Source organism: Odontesthes bonariensis, chromosome 21 (genome assembly GCF_027942865.1).
Source record: "Odontesthes bonariensis isolate fOdoBon6 chromosome 21, fOdoBon6.hap1, whole genome shotgun sequence".
NCBI classification, from domain to species: domain Eukaryota; kingdom Metazoa; phylum Chordata; class Actinopteri; order Atheriniformes; family Atherinopsidae; genus Odontesthes; species Odontesthes bonariensis.
The window spans coordinates 10,391,735-10,410,528 of record NC_134526.1 but is presented as its reverse complement, the minus strand read 5'-3'; the positions used below and the strand labels follow the sequence as shown (position 1 = coordinate 10,410,528).

At 39.3% G+C, this 18,794-nt stretch overlaps 2 protein-coding genes across 5 annotated transcripts; one reads left to right on the top strand and one right to left on the bottom strand.

The window, feature by feature from the left end:
* The first annotated feature begins 66 nt into the window (after positions 1–66).
* mylk5 (myosin, light chain kinase 5) lies at positions 67–14,040 on the top strand. Of its 4 annotated transcripts, XM_075453878.1 has the most exons (18): positions 67–151; positions 378–537; positions 2,025–2,162; positions 5,269–5,421; positions 5,655–5,825; positions 6,133–6,168; positions 7,076–7,203; positions 7,307–7,460; positions 7,543–7,854; positions 7,953–8,058; positions 8,500–8,703; positions 8,783–9,000; positions 9,082–9,205; positions 10,253–10,405; positions 10,488–10,617; positions 10,701–10,788; positions 11,866–12,006; positions 12,952–14,040. In XM_075453878.1, the coding sequence occupies exons 2-18, from the start codon at positions 402–404 to the stop codon at positions 13,155–13,157; spliced, it is 2,598 nt and encodes an 865-aa protein (XP_075309993.1). In that variant the 5' UTR covers positions 67–151; positions 378–401; the 3' UTR covers positions 13,158–14,040. The 4 variants fall into 4 exon arrangements, with proteins under 4 accessions (XP_075309993.1, XP_075309992.1, XP_075309994.1 ...); XM_075453877.1 differs by lacking the exon at positions 67–151 and having other exon boundaries at positions 192–537; XM_075453879.1 differs by lacking the exons at positions 67–151; positions 5,269–5,421 and having other exon boundaries at positions 193–537.
* Positions 14,041–15,508: 1,468 nt separating this feature from the next.
* Positions 15,509–16,798, bottom strand: LOC142371228 (complement C1q-like protein 2). Its single transcript, XM_075453846.1, has 3 exons — positions 16,495–16,798; positions 16,254–16,388; positions 15,509–16,166 (listed from the first exon to the last, which is right to left on the bottom strand). The coding sequence occupies exons 1-3, from the start codon at positions 16,748–16,750 to the stop codon at positions 15,880–15,882; spliced, it is 678 nt and encodes a 225-aa protein (XP_075309961.1). The 5' UTR covers positions 16,751–16,798; the 3' UTR covers positions 15,509–15,879.
* Between the last annotated feature and the right edge of the window lie 1,996 nt (positions 16,799–18,794).

Sequence of the window (18,794 nt, the reverse complement as noted above, 5' to 3'; positions counted from 1 at the left end):
TTGTTTATGAGTAGTGCGTGTGTGTTATCCATGACAATAAAGAAAGGGGGTTGGCTAAAGGGTGCAGATTTTGCATGAGAGAGACTCTGAGAAGATAAGCAGCTGCCTGCAATGCCTGAGATGGCGAAAGTAAAACAGAAAGATTCATCACGTAGGTGAAGTCAGGGGGAGGGGGAGAAAAGAGGGGGAGAACATGTGCGGCAAAGAGGGCAGAGCCTCACTGTCCATGCACAGTGATAAAGAGACACGCTAAGGCTTGTTGGTTTTACAGAAGAGAGGGCAAGCTGCAGAGGTCCACACCACAGTGACAAAGAGAGGAAGTGTGATAATCAGCTGCGGAAATTACTTGGTAAATTGTTGCTTGTTTTTTCATTTAGAGGCCGGAGTGTTTTTACAAAGACATGAATGGTGATGGCAGCAAACAGCGTTTTGTGTCAACCCTCAAGATGCACATCAAACCACCCTGTGCATCATCCTCACAAAGGAATGGGCAAGGAATGACCAACACCAGAGTGTTACTCAAATGTGCTGATACAGGTAAGGTCTGCATGAGACAAAGTTGGAATAATGTCAATTGACTATTAAATACTGTCTTCAGAAGGAGCTAAACTGGTTTCAATTTACCATGTTATTAACATCAACAACTGAACTGACAAGTCTGAATATGATAATCCTGCTAACAGTTTGGTGAACTGAAAAAAAATTGTGTTTGTTGAGTTTCTTTTTTTAGTCAATGATGTTTTTTTGTTTTATTTGGCATTCGTTCATTTTCATGTGAGCCAAAACTGAATGACTCATTTCCTTTGACCCCATGGTTTAGTTTTTTTCTTGTTGTTTTGATTCGTAATTCTAATGCAGAATTGAAGGTGGAACATTTCTCATTGCCTATCAGCTTTTTTTTAATAATCTTATTATTTCTAATGTGTGCAGTTGCTGCTTGCATGTAAAGTTTCATGATTTACATCTAAGCTGAATTTCATCTTATATGCATGATCCAGATCATTGTTTGTAATTGGACAGCTTTGTACACATTCTAGTTGTACAGGCAAAGCATTTAGGAACTGACTAAAAGAAACCACAGTAGGCCATCAGAGCTATTTTAAAGTTTTGCTTTCAACAGAGGCATGATCATTTGCAAACTTAAGCTCAGCTGAATTTAGATGGAAAAACAGAACAACCACAATGTGAGAGAAGAGGTGTTATGATAGTCCTTACAGTGTGTGTGTGTGTGTGTGTGTGTGTGTGTATCGCTCAGAGTTGGCTGGCTTAACTGAGCAACAGTCTGAACTTGTCCTCAAACATCGAGGTTTAAAGTTAATATTTCAACATTGTAAACACTGGCTAAAGGTTGATTGTAAAATATGTTGATTGTCAAAACATAACTATATTCTACATGGGCTCATATGGAGTGAAAGTGGGAAAGAAAGCTTTGGTCCACTTTGATCAATGTTTTTGTTAAGTTTATTTATATAACAGGTCTCTTTGGTGGCACTCACTGTGCTCGAAAGTGTTATCCCCATGTGACTAGTAATGTGCTGTCTTTTTTTGAGACTTAACTGGATTAAACGGAGTAACATTCTTGAGAATACATAACTTTGCTGCAAGGATCCAAGTACAAGAAATAAAATTCAGTTTCATTCTATCAGATTATCTACTAATTATTTCATGTGGCAAGATGAATACGAGAGAAAAAGAAGAAAATGAGAAAAACTAGTATAAAACTGGTTTAGTTAATTAGAAGATTGTCTTTCTTACATACTTACATAACAGCCAGATTTCTGTAACGGTTCTGGCAGATGTTGCGTATCATGTAATAGATAGAGAATATCTCTGAAGATTTAGTAGTTCAGTGTGTAGTATTGTGCATATCACAATGATTTCTAAGTGTGCGCTGAGTAAAAACTAAAATGAGGGATTTCAAAGCTGAATGTTTGACCTCTGAATTAACTGGATGCAGTAAAGTATGAAAGTCAAGCTTTCATATTGTATTTGATTGCTCTTTTACAATTCTGCTCCAAATCCAGGTGCTGTTTCTGAACATTCAGATCCGCCTGTCTTCTTAGAGCCCCTTAAGGACTGTTCTGTGGATGAAGGAAGCAACATTGTGCTACAAGGGGTTCTCACAGGAAGTCAGCCTATCAAAGTGACATGGCTGCACAATGGTGAGAGGGGACCATTTACACTGCAATATCTCTGTTTGCTGCGGGTCAGATACTTGACTTTTGGCTCAGATACACCTGTCAAAAGTAAACAAGTTTCTGGACACCTTTTATTTTACAATACATTAAATCAACAATATCAGAAAGAGTTCCATTTGGAAAATCTGTATTTATGAACCTTTGTATAAATGAAAACATTGTAGATGTTTTTTCCCCAGTTTTTTAATACATTTCCATTTACCCAATGGCTCATATCTAGTATTTTGGGAGACTATTCCCACATAATTTAAACCCAAGACTGTTACTAAACGGTGCCTGGCAATGCAAGTGTTTGCAATCCTCTGACATACAGATATGCAGGAGGTTGACAGGTGTGGCCCCAAGGACTCTTAAAAAAATGAATAAACAAAGTGTCCCACAACTGCAGGAAGTCCAGCAAAATATTCACATAAATTTGAACTAAACTAAACCAAACTGGCAAACACGACAGAGTAGGCAAAAGACTGAAGTGATGACAAAAATCAACAAAGGATGTGGCAAGAAACTATAAATACAGAGGAGTAAATAGGCTACAGCTAGTGTGAAAAAGACAGTACACTTTCTTTCAATTCTAAGAGTTTACATACCAGAACATAATAGCAAGCTTGTGGCCCAAAAAACTAAGTACATTCTATGATTCAGTAGCTTCTAAAACCACCCTCAGCAATAAAACAAGTTAAGTTTTAAAAGTTAAAAATGTAGTAAAAGTAAGTGTTTTATGTATTCATTTATTTAACAACATCATACATCTCTCACACTGTTTTGGAAGAGTTTTGGCCGGCTGCTGTGTTACAGCATTGTTCATTGTGGTTTATTGGCATTTGTTTAGGTCCCATCACAATATTTCAGTCAGGTTCAGGTCTGGACTTTGGGCCATTCCCCTGGAACATTACATCTGCAACATCTTGATTTCCTCTATTTCAGCCATTTCTGTTAAAGATGCGCCGCTATGTTTGAGATATGCTGTGGCTGGTGTTCCCAAACATGGTGCTGTGCATTATGTCCAAACATCTTCTCTTTGATCTCGTCTGTCCAGAGGACATTGGGCCTCATTCACCAATATCTTCTTAAGAATTTTCTTAAATTCTTTCTTCAGTTGTTCTTGAGAAATTTCTCAAGAAAACTCAGAAAACTTCAGATCTATCAACATGTTCTTAAACCGCGACATTGTTCGCATATTTGCTCTCAGACTGGTGAATACCAGTCTTCTCCTTACTTGAAAGGACGTGCCCCTAATTTGCATAGGAACACATATAAAAACGTCAATAAAAAGGCATGAGACTGAATCCATTAAAGACGCATAGGGGTGCCTCGATTGTGAAGCGAGTGTGTGCGTGCATCTGATTAAAAAAAAACTCCTGGTGAGTCTGAGGGTTGGTCAGTGGTGTTATTAACCAGGGGGCCTGGGCATATCATCGATCTTTTAATAAAGCAAAACAAAATAAAAAGCTTGTAGAAAATTTGAATTAGTAAACGATATGTACCAATGAGCCATGCTCCACCAGCTGCTCCTTGTTTGAGGCTTATGGCCATGGAGCCTTTCTGCAAGATGAAGGAGTCATGTGACCACATTCAGAAGGGAGTTCTGAGAGATCAGTTTTATGGAGTGATATATTTATGGAGTGATATTACTTGTGGTTGAGGTGGGAATGGATCTGGTGAGGGTGCCTTGATGCCCAAATGTGTGCAGTCTACAACGATAGTGTAAGGAAGCACGAGCTGCAATATCTTGCAGCAACAGTAAATGTGCTATTTTCTGAGCAGGCCTGGGATGGAGAAAGGCCAAGTTTAGGTATAAAAAGGGTGGAACCACAAAGTGAGGGCACAGTTTCCAACGATAACTGAATGTAAATGAAAGATTTTGTGTACTTACTTTATTTCATATTATAAAAGCATTATTTTTGGAATGCTTTGTAAATTACCAACACAAATAAAATAAAAATCTGGCAAAAATATTACTGTAACTTTATTTTTGTATTTTAATGAACAGAAGACAACACAAATGCCTAATATGTTCAAACATGTCAGCACTCAAATGTATGTAAGAGTACTGCTGAGTGTTCGTAGTGTCATGGAGCAACAGAGGCACGTTTTGTTCGTAGTGTTCTGGATGAGCAAACATTCGTGAACATCACAATTTTTGTAAAAAGTGAATGAAGTGCATGCATTTCAGCACCTGATGGCTACTTACCCTCTTAGTTACTATAGAAGCAGAAAGTGTTTAGTTTTCCCACACACTACTTCTGCATACTGGCTTGGTTTCTTAATTTTCTACTGCTCATCTGAGGTTGAATTTACCTCAGTTTAAGACTTGGTTAGGGCCGGATGATTTTTTTTTATTATGTCCTGAAATGTAAATCCTTTTATAGTAAAAGAGGGTGTACCATGTTTTTCACTTAGCTGTATAGGGGAGAGTAAGTGCTGAGTCAGTGCAGGGTAGCTCCTTAGAAACAGGGAGCATGTGGTGAGTGGCAAAAAGAAAGAGAAAAGAGGAACTTTTTAAGGCTGACAACAACGACTACAAAAAGACAAATCTAAGTAGAAACTGTGGTGGAAAAAAATCTTCCCTTGCTCCCTAATACCTCTGATGAGAAATGAAATATAGAGACCTCTGTTGTTTTGCCGGCCGGTCAAGGTTTTTATTTTCGTTGCAAGGAAAAGGTCAGTCCTCACCACTCAGCGTTCATGATGAAGAAAGACCTCAGACAAAGGGGGTGCAAACCATTTATACAGGGAAGGGGCTTTGTTCTTTCAGGTGTGTATTCTTCAACCGTCACCTTACCACACCCCACCCCGGGGAAAGTCTCGCACTTTGGAGAGGATGCAGGATCTGGTAACAATGGTCATTCAAATGATTATTGTCTATGTGTTAACCAAGAGACAAATGGTCAGCAGACATCGAATTTACCATAACAAAACACACAAGTAAAACCCAAAAGTCCAGAAAAACAAAAACAAAACAAACAATTAGAAACACTACAAGGCATGACAACTACTACCTTAAGGATTAAGAGGTTAACTATAGACTACTGGAGGAGAGTATTTCTAGTTTGTTTGTTCTTATGGGCAGGTGAAGATGCACATTTTGGGAATCCTTCCTTCAATGGCAGGGAGGCCCGTTTTGTTGTGAGGGAATGCTTACCAGAAGATGCTGGCGCCTACACATGCTTGGCTGAAAGCAGGGCAGGGAAGACATCTTGCTGCGCTGCTGTGTTTGTTAGAGGTGAGGGAGGCAATGGAACACAGAGGGACATTTTTCAATGACGATAAAGCATTTAATGTATTTCTGCTTGAGCTCATTAACCAGGAAATAAGATTGCAGCACTTCTGTTTGTGACTGTATTTGATATTTTCTGTTAACTTTTTTTTTTAACAAAATAAGGAAGAGAAAGACAGAGTTTTGCTTTTGACTGGTGTCTTCTCTTTCTTTTTCCTCTTACATGTAAAAAAATTCAGACTTCGAAAGTATTTGTGGTGTTTCAAAGCTCACCACTTCTGCATCCAAGAGCATTATGGAAAATGGAAGGTCACCAAAAACTCCCAAAGATGAGCTACAGAAGACCAACGCCTCCATTTGTACGTCTCCAACAAGCCCTAATAAGCAGAGCCCAGTCTCATCCCCAAGAGGTAATCATATAATCATATATTTCACATTTAAAAAATAGATAGTATCTTAACTTGTGGGATACTTTATTTCTAATATGGCAAGAATGCAGGTAAGCAGGTTTCCTCTTTATAACTAAACCACACTTCTACAACAATGTAGCTCCCTGATACGGGTTTTCAGTTACCAGTAAACACCATGTAGGGAAGTGAACATTGCCCAGTTCAGTAAAACGTCATGAGTCCATCAAACTGATAGCCAAAGTCAGAGTAGAGTCACACCTTTGTCCTCTGCTACTAAAACCTACCAGCAGTCTATCTGTCTTTGCAGAAGTTGTCCCAAAGAGGAGAGCCAACTCAGGGACAGGTGAGAAAACAACATTATTCTTTCCCTTTTTGCACGTAATCCAAGCAATGCACTTGTTCTTTCCACCCATGTACTTTCGGTTGTTTGCTTTATTATCCATTTAGCTGCTGCTGCTGCTGCTCTTTTTGTCATGTTAATGCACTCACGCATCACAGTAGGGTGGTGTGACTGTTTGTCCTGGATGGAGCTGCACATTCTTTTTGACCCTTTGTTCTTGATAAAATACTGTTTGCCTCTAACTTATTATGTTCCATTATACAGGGAAACATTACCTTATGGTGGAGGTTGCAACAACTAAAGCATAAAAGCTCACATGATAAAGTTTAGATGTTCCTTTTCAGAGTGCACTCTATAGAGCAATGTGTTTTTTTGTTTTCTTAATTTTGTTTCATGAATGCAAAATGAGGAAAGGTGAGATATTAGATTGAGAAGGTAGATTATTGTCTCTAAAGTCCTTTAAAACATCATTCTATCAGATTGGCCTTAGTCAAATTTACCATCCAGTTGCCACAGTATTTGAATACTGACAGTGTGCAAAAACGCTTTGACTTTAGCTCATATATGGATTTTTTTTTTTCCTGTTTGTGATTGCAGGACAAAGAAGAGGGGAACTATTTTAACTTAATTACACAAGAACATGTTTTACCTGTATGGGGAATAGGTCATGTTTTGCACTTTGTTTAAACTTGAGACACTTGGTCTGCTGTATGTTACAGAACAATAATAATGGTATTATGATATGAAATACACTCCCAGTCTTAAAGTACAGCAAAAGCTAGCAGACGTTTCATTGTCTTTATCTCAGACTTAAACACCACACTAAATAGTTTCCTTCCAGTGTGAAAGTTTGGCATTCAGCAGACATTACAAGCTGAGTCAAAACATTCAGGATATTTTGTCTTTGCAGCCCCGGTGTTACAATTTCAAAATCCCCCAAAGCACCTGGAGGTGAAGGTGGGGCACACTGCCAGGCTGACGTGTTTTTTCACTGGGAGTCCCCCTGCTGTGTCCTGTTGGATCAGAAACAAAGAACAGGTACTAAAAATTTAAGGGTTAGATGGCAACCCACATCCACAATCCTAAACTGAAACCTGTCTAACGCATTCATCTCCTCTTTGGTCTGTCGTGTTCCCGGCAGATAGAGGACAGTCCGGAGCTGTGGACAGAAAACACTGATCACAGCAGTACCTTGGTTATAACAGAGGCAATACCACAGCACACAGGACGCTACACTGTTGTAGTAAAAGATCGCAGGAACGTAGCAGAACACACGCTAACACTCTCTGTCATAGGTAAGATAATGCAATTTCTCACCAAGTGGAGGACTAAGTGAAACAGTTACTTGAGCACCTTTCAAAATCCTCCTCCCACCAGAGCGGCCGGAGCCTCCTGCCTCGTGTCCCGTGATCTCGCTCATCTCTGCATCCAGCCTTGTGCTGTCCTGGTCAGGTCCTTGCTACGACGGTGGCAGTGCCATCCTGGGTTATGTGGTTGAGGTGAAGAACCAGGGACGTGCAGAGCTTGGGGATTGGATCGAGCTCAGTGCCCAGTGTAAGAGCACCTCATACAGAGTGTGTTCCGGGCTGCAGCCTGAACAGGAATACTGTTTCAGAGTTAGGGCCTTTAACACTGTGGGAGTAAGTGAGCCAAGTCCAGTCTCACCAGTTGTTAAGATGGAGCAGAAAGGTGAGGTGACGTGGGGGTTTTGGCACCATATTTGAAAATATAAACTATAAAGAAACATATTAAGCCTTGTATTAAAGCTGTTGTGTCTGTGCACATAGTTTCTGGCAAGATGGAAGAAAAAGCCCCTCATACGCATACCTCTGTCACTGTTGACTTATCCCACAAAGTCACAGATCACTACAATTTGCTGGAGAAACTGGGAATGTAAGTATCTGATAGGTCAAACTCCATTTTACAAACTAAACTTTTCAAGCAGAGCAAAAAAGCACTTACTTGAGTAACTGGAATTGGGAGAAGATGAACAAGAGACCTTGACATTTAAAAGAAAGTGAGGATGCTGCCAAATTCTGCTGTGCAAGAATTAAGACATAAGCATGTAGAGACATGTTCAGATACACCGAGGTGGGTATTACAACTTCAGGGGTGGCAGTTAGTAAGTTGTAAGAAATGTACAGTAATCTTTCACTTTGACTTGCAAATAAAGGCTTGATAGAGTTACTTTTTTTTTTATGAAAGAAATGAATCTGTGACTGGTTATCATACATATATACCGTTAAGTGCTATCTATAAGATGGCTCATGATCTGCAATGTTCACCTTTCCTGTTTTTATGTCCTGAGAAAAAAATGACTTGTGTCTTCACTAGGGGAAAGTTTGGCTTGGTGTTCAAGTTGACACATAAAGAGACGGGACTTGTGTGTGCCGGAAAGTTCTACAAAGGACGCAGTTCCAAAGAAAGACAGGCTGCTCTTAAAGAGATAGAGCTGATGAACGACCTTCATCACCCCAAACTGGTCCAGTGTCTGGCAGCGTATGATCATAAGCCTGAAATGGTCATGGTAATGGAGTAGTAGGTATCATTGTGTTCAATTCTGACAACCGCTGCAAACTCTGGGCGTATGCCACGTTTTAGTGTTGTTTTTTTGCAGTATTGCAGGGGGCGAACTGTTTGAACGGATCGTTGACGACAACTTTGAGCATACAGAACCTGCTAGTGCACACTACATGCAGCAGATCCTGGAGGGGATTGCTTTCATGCATCAGCAGAACATAGTCCATCTGGACCTCAAACCTGAAAACATTGTATGTGTTGACACCACTGGCACCTCCATAAAGATCATTGACTTTGGATTAGCCAGCAAGCTTGGTATGTGAAATCCAGCTCTCTTAATATTTATCTAACTTGTATGTGTCTCAGTATCAAATTTTGTTCATTTATGCATGACAGATACCAGGACACCTCTGAAGGTTATGCAGGGGACTCCTGAGTTTGTAGCACCTGAAGTTATCAACTATGAGCCTGTATGTTTGGCTACTGACATGTGGAGCGTTGGTGTTATCTGCTACATCTTGTAAGTCTTATGAGGCATTTCTGTTTTATAGGAGTTACATGAAATGTTATTCACTTTCTTGCTAAGAGGCAAATCAGAAGATTCCCATCACTCTCCTATGATTACAGCAAAACCTGCTAAACCTGGCACTGTCTCTGTTTGTTGGCTTCTATTCCAGGAAGTTAGCCAAGAAACAATTCTTCAAATAACCCCAGACATAAAATTCTAAAGTAAATTAGGTAACAAAATACTGAATCGCAGTTTAAAAAAAAAAATAAGAATGACACAGAAACCAGTTGCTCGAAGAGACTTTTAGCCAGGAATTCACTTGAGACTGCAGCTCTCCTTTTCTTTACCTTCTTATATAATGATATGAGCTTCTTGTTAAAACTTGTTTTGATTAATTCTCACCACCTTTAGACCACAACTTTTTCAGTTGGCGTTGGCTGCTGTTATGAGGGGGGGGGGGAGCTGGAGGAAAATTTACCTTTTTATCACCAAACAACAAACAAAGTTAGTGACAGGTTAGCAACAGCCAAAAACAAGGACATTTCCCATAGTTTGTACCATGCAAAGATACAAGAGAATTAAATGTAAGGCTTTATCTCAAGAGTGGTTGTTCTAAGCAAACAAGTTGGAAGGTTAAATTGTGAGCATTGGGGTGCTAGTAGGGTAATTTGTTACCTTTGGACAAAATTTAAGCTAGCTGGTTGCCAAGTTAACTTGCTGCTAGTGTAGGCTTCATATTTACCACATAGACATGGAAGGAGTGTTGTTTTGTCTGTGTGTGTTCATGTCATGCATATACAGTTTACATGTACTCTATACTTTTACCATATGAGAGAATGTTTGCTGCTTAGAAACTTACTGTATCACATCAAACTAGTATTTGATACCATATGTACACACTGAGCTGACCTAATCCATGCCACTTGTCATTCTAAAGACCCATCAAATGGAAAATCCTCTTGAGTTTTTGCCTTGTACTGCCATCTAGTGGACATTAATTGAAATAGTAAATAATGTCTCATTCACAATGACTACTAATCGCCTCTGCTCTGTTTCAAGGCTGAGTGGTGAGTCTCCATTCCAGGGAAACAGTGATGCAGAGACTTTAGCCTTGGTCACAGCAGCTCAATGGGAATTTGATGAAGAGAGCTTTGAAGAGATAACAGAGGAGGCCAAAAATTTCATCAGCTCCCTGCTCAACAAAGATTCCAGGTCATCTTATACTCATTAAGTCACAGTGCAGCCTCCAGATAACGTCTTCAGTCAGCCACCAACAACTCTCTGTGTACAATAGGCGGAGGATGTCTTGTCAAGAGGCCTTTGACCACCCCTGGATGGCAGCAGTTGACTCTGGAGACCTCACCTGCACAAAGAGTCTGTCCAAGCAGAAGATGAAGAGGTTTCTTGCCAGGCAGAAATGGAAGGTAACATACAAGTAGATTACTTCCACATGTTTTCATTTGGGAATGGGTTTCTGTTTGTTTTCTCAAAGAAATGTGTCTTATAGAAAGCTGGAAAGGCCATGCTAGCCCTAAAGAGAATGGCTCTCTTGTCTAAAAGTGATGATTCTGCATCTCCCACAAGCATTGGAGAGGGTGAGACCCTTCAGTTCTTTCATCATTTCATGAAAACCATTTTACCTACCTGGTTTGAAGTGTCTCTCCACATTTTTAAACTTTTTAACATGTACATTAGATGTGTTTTTTTTATCTGTTTCAAGACATATCATGAGCTAAATCAGCCATAAAGTGGCTGAGGATTTCTGCTTTGAAACTACAGAGCACCACTGAAAGCCACAGAAAAGCGAGATCAGACACCCTGTATGTTCTGCGTAGACTATTTGGTAAAACCAATGCCGTTCGATCCTGACAACTTGAGGGATGGGGCTGTACAGCTAATTTTGCATGAGCTGTGAGGGACAGATGGAATGAAAAGCTAGCAAGCTGAGAAGTTAGTAGAGGCTTGGTTGAGAACACAGGAGAAACAAGGAGGAGTATGTTATTGGAGATTCTCAGTCATCCAGGTCATGGTAATCCTAAGAGCATGAATAAGGACAACTGGACTTATTTAGCTTTAAAAGGAGCCACAGCATTCAACAAGCTAAATCAGCTATCAGTACAATGCCTTGCTTATTTGCTCCCGATAAATGAGAGCTAGCCTGGGAGATAGCAGAGCAAACTCTTGGCCAAGCCACAAGACAACTTGAATGAGACGAGGGCCCCACTTACTGCTGAAGCTCATAGCTCCAGGAGTTTCACCGAGCTGCCATTTGACTTGCACAGATGCTGTGGCTCCTTGTTTGGCCCTGCTTCATCTCTGTGCCACTAATCCCAGAATAAGACTTTGCGATAGTGAATCTTCCTATAAAATCCTGGATTTTTGAAAGTGTCAGTTGCTGGAGGATGGTGATATGGGTAGGGCCAGATAAGCATATTCACAGATCTCTATACACTAAATAGATAAGAAGATGTAAAGTCATATCCCTTTTCAATTTTTAAAGGTTTTTTTCCCCAGCAAAAATGAATAAAAATATATATATATATATATATATATATATATATATATATATATATATATATATATATATATATATATAGTTTTGAGTTAGACTTTGAGGATCTATAAGTGCCAGAGCTTTAATTTTAACTTTTTTATTCACTTCTGTTGCCTAGCTTCACCCCTGAGCCAAGAGGCAGAGCATGCCCTGGAGTCTCTCGAGCGTAAGATGCAGGCCCCCCCCCTGTTCACCCAGAGCTTGGAGGACCAGGCTGTAGCTCAGGGATCCTGTGCCCATCTCATATGTCACCTCACAGGTACACACCAACCTTTTACACACCAAGCAACCACATTCACATTTGAGGGCCTAAGATAAGGCCTGACTTTTTTTTTTTTTTTCTTTTAAGAATTAAGTTTGGTTAAATTACAGGGTAGGATAAAATCAAACCTTTACACATACCTTACATATTGCATTACAGTGTTTCCCGCAGAAAATTGCTTAGTCAAGGTGGTGAGTCGTTGGCGGGGGGGGGGGGGGGGGGTTTAACTTGGAACGGGGGGGCTGTTAGAGCAATAACGAAGCTGTTTAAGAGCTGTAACACTTTTTTATTTACATTATTAACTATTTACATTAACAACCAGTAGGTGTCGCAATTCAATGTTATCAATGCTGTCTTTTAATGTCTGAGCCTGGCAAAGCATTATTACTTCGGTTTAATAAAAAAAATAAAATAAAATAAAATATATATATATTTTTTTTTTTTTTGCGAACATTGGCAAGGCGGCAGTGCGAGTGTGCTAAGGCGGCCGCCTTGACTATAATGCGCTGCGGGAAACACTGTATTATAAGACCTGGTGCTTTTAAAGAATATCACACAAAGTTATCTCCATAAATATGGACTTTTACAACATTTCTGAACAAGAAAACATTTGAAATGTTGCCCGCTGCACCACAAGGAACTCTGTATTTTTAATAATCTATTCAAGAAGAATATTAGATATAATATTCCTCTGTGTGCAGAAATGCCAGTATCTTGCTAACATTTTTGACCATTTTCCCGAACAATTTTAAGTGTTTTAATATGCCAAGAGTTTCCATGAAATGTAAGGGTTATTTTCCAAAAGAGTAATTTTACGTACTGTGCTAGTGTAATAGTTGCCATTTAGGGCAACACTTGTTTATTGACTTGCTTCTGTAGTCAAAAAAGAAAATAGTTCTGCTCAGTCGTACCTGACCTCTATGCTTCTTTTTTTATTGGCAGGATATCCTGACCCAGAGGTGGTGTGGCTGTGTGGTGAGGAACCTGTAAAAGAGTCGTCCACAGTGCAGATAGAGTACGAGGAAGATGGCCGATGTACCTTGGTTCTCTCAAAAGTTGGACCGGGGGACACCAATGTTTACACCTGCAGGGCCACCAATGACCATGGGGAGACATTCTGCTCCGCCAAGCTAGTTGTTCATGAATAGATTAATCATAGCCATTTGTGAGGTGATAAAATGTATAGATGTGATGTTCTTTTGTGCCTTGAATAGATACCTTCGTGTTTTGAGATAAGGAATACAAATGGGGACCAAACTGTAAACCTGTGGTGGGGCTGGAAATATAGAACACAAGTATTTTTGTACACAGTTTCGGTAAGTCAGATAGATTTAGTTACAGAGCAGCTGTTGATGTTTCTTTATGGGACCAACATATAGATATATACTGACCTCAACATGTGGTTTCACTTAAAACTGCAAAGCGATGTGTGAGTAGCTGTAGCTAGCTTAAAATGACATACCCATTTTGAAAAGCAAACAGGGCTGAAGTTATGCTGTTTGAATCACGTGCTGTTGATGACTCGTATTTGTCTCGTGTGCATTTAATCATCTGTTCATAAAATTTCAGAAGGTAGTGTTTATTTTTTTTATTGTCAGAAAATGTAAAGTTGGTGAAAATGTGATACAAAAACAGAATAAGACTAATAAAACTAACTATGGGTTGATACTGGCAGACAAATATCTTTTAAAGTCACACCCTTAAAACAGCTCATTCCTCCACTGTATGTTCCATCGTTAACATCGATATAAAGTAGTCCATTTTGAGACAGTTGAACACATAATTTATATTCTTCTTGCAAACTTTTTACTTACCTTTTTATACACATTTCATACACTTCAGTGCCCACTTGCAAGCAAAAACACAGTTATTATATCCAAAGCATTAGTATGTACTATGCAGTCTATGTTTCACTGGTAAAATGACTAACTCCGTATGACCCATAGATTTACGTTGGTTACAGATTTTAATATATCTGGTGTCAATAAGTTGAGTGTTAAAATAAAGGTGTGCTTTGTTTAGTCCACACTATGAAGATGTCTGTGTAGGTTCTCAGTCATTCAAGTCGTTGCAATCCCAAGTGCTTCAAGACACGGCCATTGTACTTAAGAGTACATTTCACCTCTCATCCACAAGGCGTCTTCAGTTGTGAGGGAGATTTGAGGAAGATACTTATTCTTCTGAATGTTAATATTTTTCACACAACCACATCAGGTGCAATTCAGTCTTTTTGTAATGTTCTAGTGGTCAACTCTATTTTTATCTATTATCTTTGCTTTAGTGTATGCCCTAATCTGGATGAAACTGAGGTAAGTGAAGGATTTTTTAATTTGTGTGTGTCACCAAATCACGTGCAGCGAGGTAGACCATTTATTATGCCAATGTTTGCATAATAAATGAGAGAAAGATATCTGAAAGTTCCCTCTGTAGGTTTATTTTCCCTGCGTAAGCAATAGCAGATCATGTGGAAACTCTTCCAACAGCTGCCTGGTATGCAGTAAAGAAAGGATGAAAGAATCATTTGTAGTGAAATATTTTAAAGAAAATATAGCACACAAAGGAAGAAAGAAAGCATTCTCATGCTGTAACTCAAGCCAGCACAGGGAAAAGGTGCTTTTTGAATGGTTTTATTTTTTTAATTTACACACACTTTATCTATTTTTCTTACATGTCCCATCCAGCCATCCTCAAATCTTGTTTAAATTCTAAATGAAATTAGATAAAAACTGAAAAAAAATAGCCAAGTCTAAACAAGGAACATTAATTTTGTTTTAGCAGCTCTGTACACCTTTAGCAGCTCTGTACACTGTGTACTGCACTGTGCTACACTGTTCAATTGAACTTTTTTCTATATTTCCAGGTTTATTTCTTTTATTCTTGCACTTACAATGATTAGTTATTGGGTAGCAGGGTCTGTGCAGGGTAACTGACACCCCCAGACGGGTTGGTTGGGGTGATAGTTTGGATGACTCACTAGTGTCAGTCAGATAGGCAAATAAAGAGGTATACCATCCAAAAATGTACATACTTGTGAAGGGCTTTTAGACATTTCTCCATTGTAGAAATGATTATGCATCGAGGCTAAATTCTAAAACTCCCTTAAAGCTAAAAATTGTAGTGCAATTGGAGCTAACTGTGCACTCTTTTGTAAGAAGAGAAATATTTTTAAGCATTTTTAAAATCACGATTTAAAATCTCTATGATGGACTGGCGACCTGTCCAGGGTGTACCCCGCCTCCCGCTCGATGACTGCTGGGATAGGCTCCAGCCCCCCCGCGACCCGACCGACTGATTAAGCGGGTACAGAAAATGGACGGATGGATGGATGGATGATTTAAAACCTATTTTTCTTTTTCACAAGAAATGTACATTTTTGTTTTTGTTAATATTTTCTTATATTGCAGATTAAAACTCTTTTCACAGTTAAATTAAACTGAAAATACTGATGTATGTAGTCAACTTGATAACATGGTATACAAAAACTCAGAGGCACCAGTGGTTGGGAATTTTATTACCTTTCTTTATTAATATTTCCAACCCTATTGTTATTATTTGCATTGTCAACATCAGTACAAATGATCCACGTGTGTTTTTATCCAAATAAGAAAATTGCGAGTGGTTAAAAACAAAGATGTAGATTAAGCTATACTGCTCAGGGAGAGCTGTACTTCTATTTTGACAGATGTGGTGAATTGCTCGGAAAAATGTAGGTTAAGACACACCACTTCATTAGTTTGCTACAAGTATGAATAATTCTAAACTAAACTATTTTCATTTCCCATGCTTTACCAGCTAGCATTGTGAATAAAACTACACATGTTTTACTGTGAAACCATCAGGTCCAGCAGACCTTGAAGCATGCTGTTTGAATTACATGGTGAAGAGCAGAAAACCACTGAAGGTGTTGTAATGGGCCATGTCGTCATAGACAACCCTGTTTGCAAACAGCTCCACATACACATTGTCCCCCACCTTCAGAGGGATGACCACAGCATTACTCCCCATGTCATTGCTGTCAGTTCCAGACACATCCCAGACAGATACTAATTGTTCGCCATTCTTTCTAAGACTCACAACAGAATTGGGAGTGGGACTGAGGTTGTTGAACATTGAGAAGCGAAAGAAGTACATTCCATCAACCATTGCTGTGAAAATGCCTGTCAAAAAAAAGGAGAGGGGATGGCATGTGATGAGTTCACAGTTGAATTTCTCTTTCCTTCTCTTGATTCTGTTTGTGTACAAACCTGTTGAGGGGTTGTAGCAACTGCCAGCGTTGGAGAAAATATTTTTATACTTCAGTGGAGTGGCAGTCGTGAAAGGTCCTGTGTCTCCAGAGCCAGAATCCCTGAGAGCTGCGGAAAAAGCCACCCGAGGAATGCCTGAAAACAGCAAATTACCACAAACGCATCAGAAATAGGAATTTATGCAAGGAATAATTATATTCTGTTAATATGTTCCATAGAGAATGTGTCCACAGTACGTTACCTCCAGTGAGGCTCCGCAGCTCCAGGACTTCTTTTTCAGTGTTTTGCTGATTGGTTTCCAGAAATGTAATTTTTTCTGCCATGTTTGCAACTTTAAACCTCAGTTCTCCCATTTGCTCAGATAAAGTAGTGAGGGAGCAGATGTTACAACAGCTGGTTGATCCTGAGGACTGACCAACTTTGGCTTTATTCTCATCAATTCCAGGTTCACAAAGACAGCAGCCGAACGCTAGAATCAGGACTGCAATCTTCTTCATCCTTGTGGTTCTCTGCTTCTCTGTTTAGGAACCTCTGTGGTGGCCAACATTTATACCTTGAGATTTTGCAAGAGATAACAGCGCATTGTTTTACACAATACTAGAGCTGTAACAAAATCCGGGTTATCCGGTTTCAACCCGGACAAATACGCCACCCGGGCAGACTGGATGGTGGCATGCATTATATCCGCCTTAAAAAAAAAAAAGAATGCAAAATGAGGAAAGGTGAGATATTAGATTGAGAAGGTAGATTATTGTCTCTAAAGTCCTTTAAAACATCATTCTATCAGATTGGCCTTAGTCAAATTTACCATCCAGTTGCCACAGTATTTGAATACTGACAGTGTGCAAAAACGCTTTGACTTTAGCTCATATATGGATTTTTTTTTTCCTGTTTGTGATTGCAGGACAAAGAAGAGGGGAACTATTTTAACTTAATTACACAAGAACATGTTTTACCTGTATGGGGTATAGGTCATGTTTTGCACTTTGTTTAAACTTGAGACACTTGGTCTGCTGTATGTTACAGAACAATAATAATGGTATTGTGATATGAAATACACTCCCAGTCTTACAGTACAGCAAAAGCTACCAGACATTTGATTGTCTTTATCTCAGACTTAAACACCACACTAAATAGTTTCCTTCCAGTGTGAAAGTTTGGCATTCAGCAGACATTACAAGCTGAGTCAAAACATTCAGGATATTTTGTCTTTGCAGCCCCGGTGTTACAATTTCAAAATCCCCGAAAGCACCTGGAGGTGAAGGTGGGGCACACTGCCAGGCTGACGTGTTTTTTCACTGGGAGTCCCCCTGCTGTGTACTGTTGGATCAGAAACAAAGAACAGGTACTAAAAATTTAAGGGTTAGATGGCAACCCACATCCACAATCCTAAACTGAAACCTGTCTAACGTGTTCATCTCCTCTTTGGTCTGTCGTGTTCATTTATGCATAACAGATACCAGGACACCCCTTTTTCTTTTATCCTTCTAATTTGAACCTGGGGAAACAGAAAGAGAAATTGTTAGTGGTTCTTTTTTTTTTTTTTTTTTCAGCGCCCATCTGCCATCGCCTCTCAACCTGGTCCCTGAGGGAGGGGAGCCACAACCTCCCGACACCTGATACCAGGACACCTCTGAAAGTTATGCAGGGGACTCCTGAGTTTGTAGCACCTGAAGTTATCAACTATGAGCCTGTGTGTTTGGCTACTGACATGTGGAGCGTTGGTGTTATCTGCTACATCTTGTAAGTCTTATGAGGCATTTCTGTTTTATAGGAGTTACATGAAATGTTATTCACTTTCTTGCTAAGAGGCAAATCAGAAGATTCCCATCACTCTCCTATGATTACAGCAAAACCTGCTAAACCTGGCACTGTCTCTGTTTGTTGGCTTCTATTCCAGGAAGTTAGCCAAGAAACAATTCTTCAAATAACCCCAGACATAAAATTCTAAAGTAAATTAGGTAACAAAATACTGAATCGCAGTTTAAAAAAAAAAAAAGAATGACACAGAAACCAGTTGTTCGAAGAAACTTTTAGCCAGGAATTCACTTGAGACTGCAGCTCTCCTTTTCTTTACCTTCTTATATAATGATATGAGCTTCTTGTTAAAAATTGTTTTGATTCCTTGTCACCACCTTTAGACCACAACTTTTAGTTGGAGTTGGCTGCTGTTTTGAGGGGGGGTTCTAAGCCAGTGATTCCCAAACTTTTTTGGCCTGAGTACCCCCTGAGCCTTCTTGTCACACCACGAGTACCCCCTCACACATACAACGCGTGCAATGATTCTCCAAAAGTAGAGCAACACAGTGGTTATTACATGAAAATCATTTTATTTAATATCCTTAACTTGAACATAAAATTCTCAGGCTTTCTCTATCTTTTTTTTAACCTCAATTGAATTCAACATAAGAATAAAAAACATTTTCTTGAAATATAAATAATTAACCAAAATAGCATAAATACTAAATCAAAATAATCTTCCTTTGTCATCCAACTTAAACAAGTAACATTTCTCTTTTTTTAAGAATACATGAACATAAC

What these genes read in the sequence shown, in the direction of transcription:
- mylk5 (XM_075453878.1), top strand. Translation starts at nt 402, where the DNA reads ATGAATGGTGATGGCAGCAAACAGCGTTTTGTGTCAACCCTCAAGATG. An exon ending in GCTAACACTCTCTGTCATAG is followed by an intron (nt 7,461 to 7,542) that starts GTAAGATAATGC and finishes TCCTCCCACCAG; the next exon opens with AGCGGCCGGAGCCTCCTGCC. An exon ending in ATGGTCATGGTAATGGAGTA is followed by an intron (nt 8,704 to 8,782) that starts GTAGGTATCATT and finishes GTTTTTTTGCAG; the next exon opens with TATTGCAGGGGGCGAACTGT.
- LOC142371228 (XM_075453846.1), bottom strand. Translation starts at nt 16,750, where the DNA reads ATGAAGAAGATTGCAGTCCTGATTCTAGCGTTCGGCTGCTGTCTTTGT. An exon ending in GCTGCGGAGCCTCACTGGAG is followed by an intron (nt 16,389 to 16,494) that starts GTAACGTACTGT and finishes TGCTGTTTTCAG; the next exon opens with GCATTCCTCGGGTGGCTTTT. An exon ending in TTGCTACAACCCCTCAACAG is followed by an intron (nt 16,167 to 16,253) that starts GTTTGTACACAA and finishes TTTTTTTGACAG; the next exon opens with GCATTTTCACAGCAATGGTT.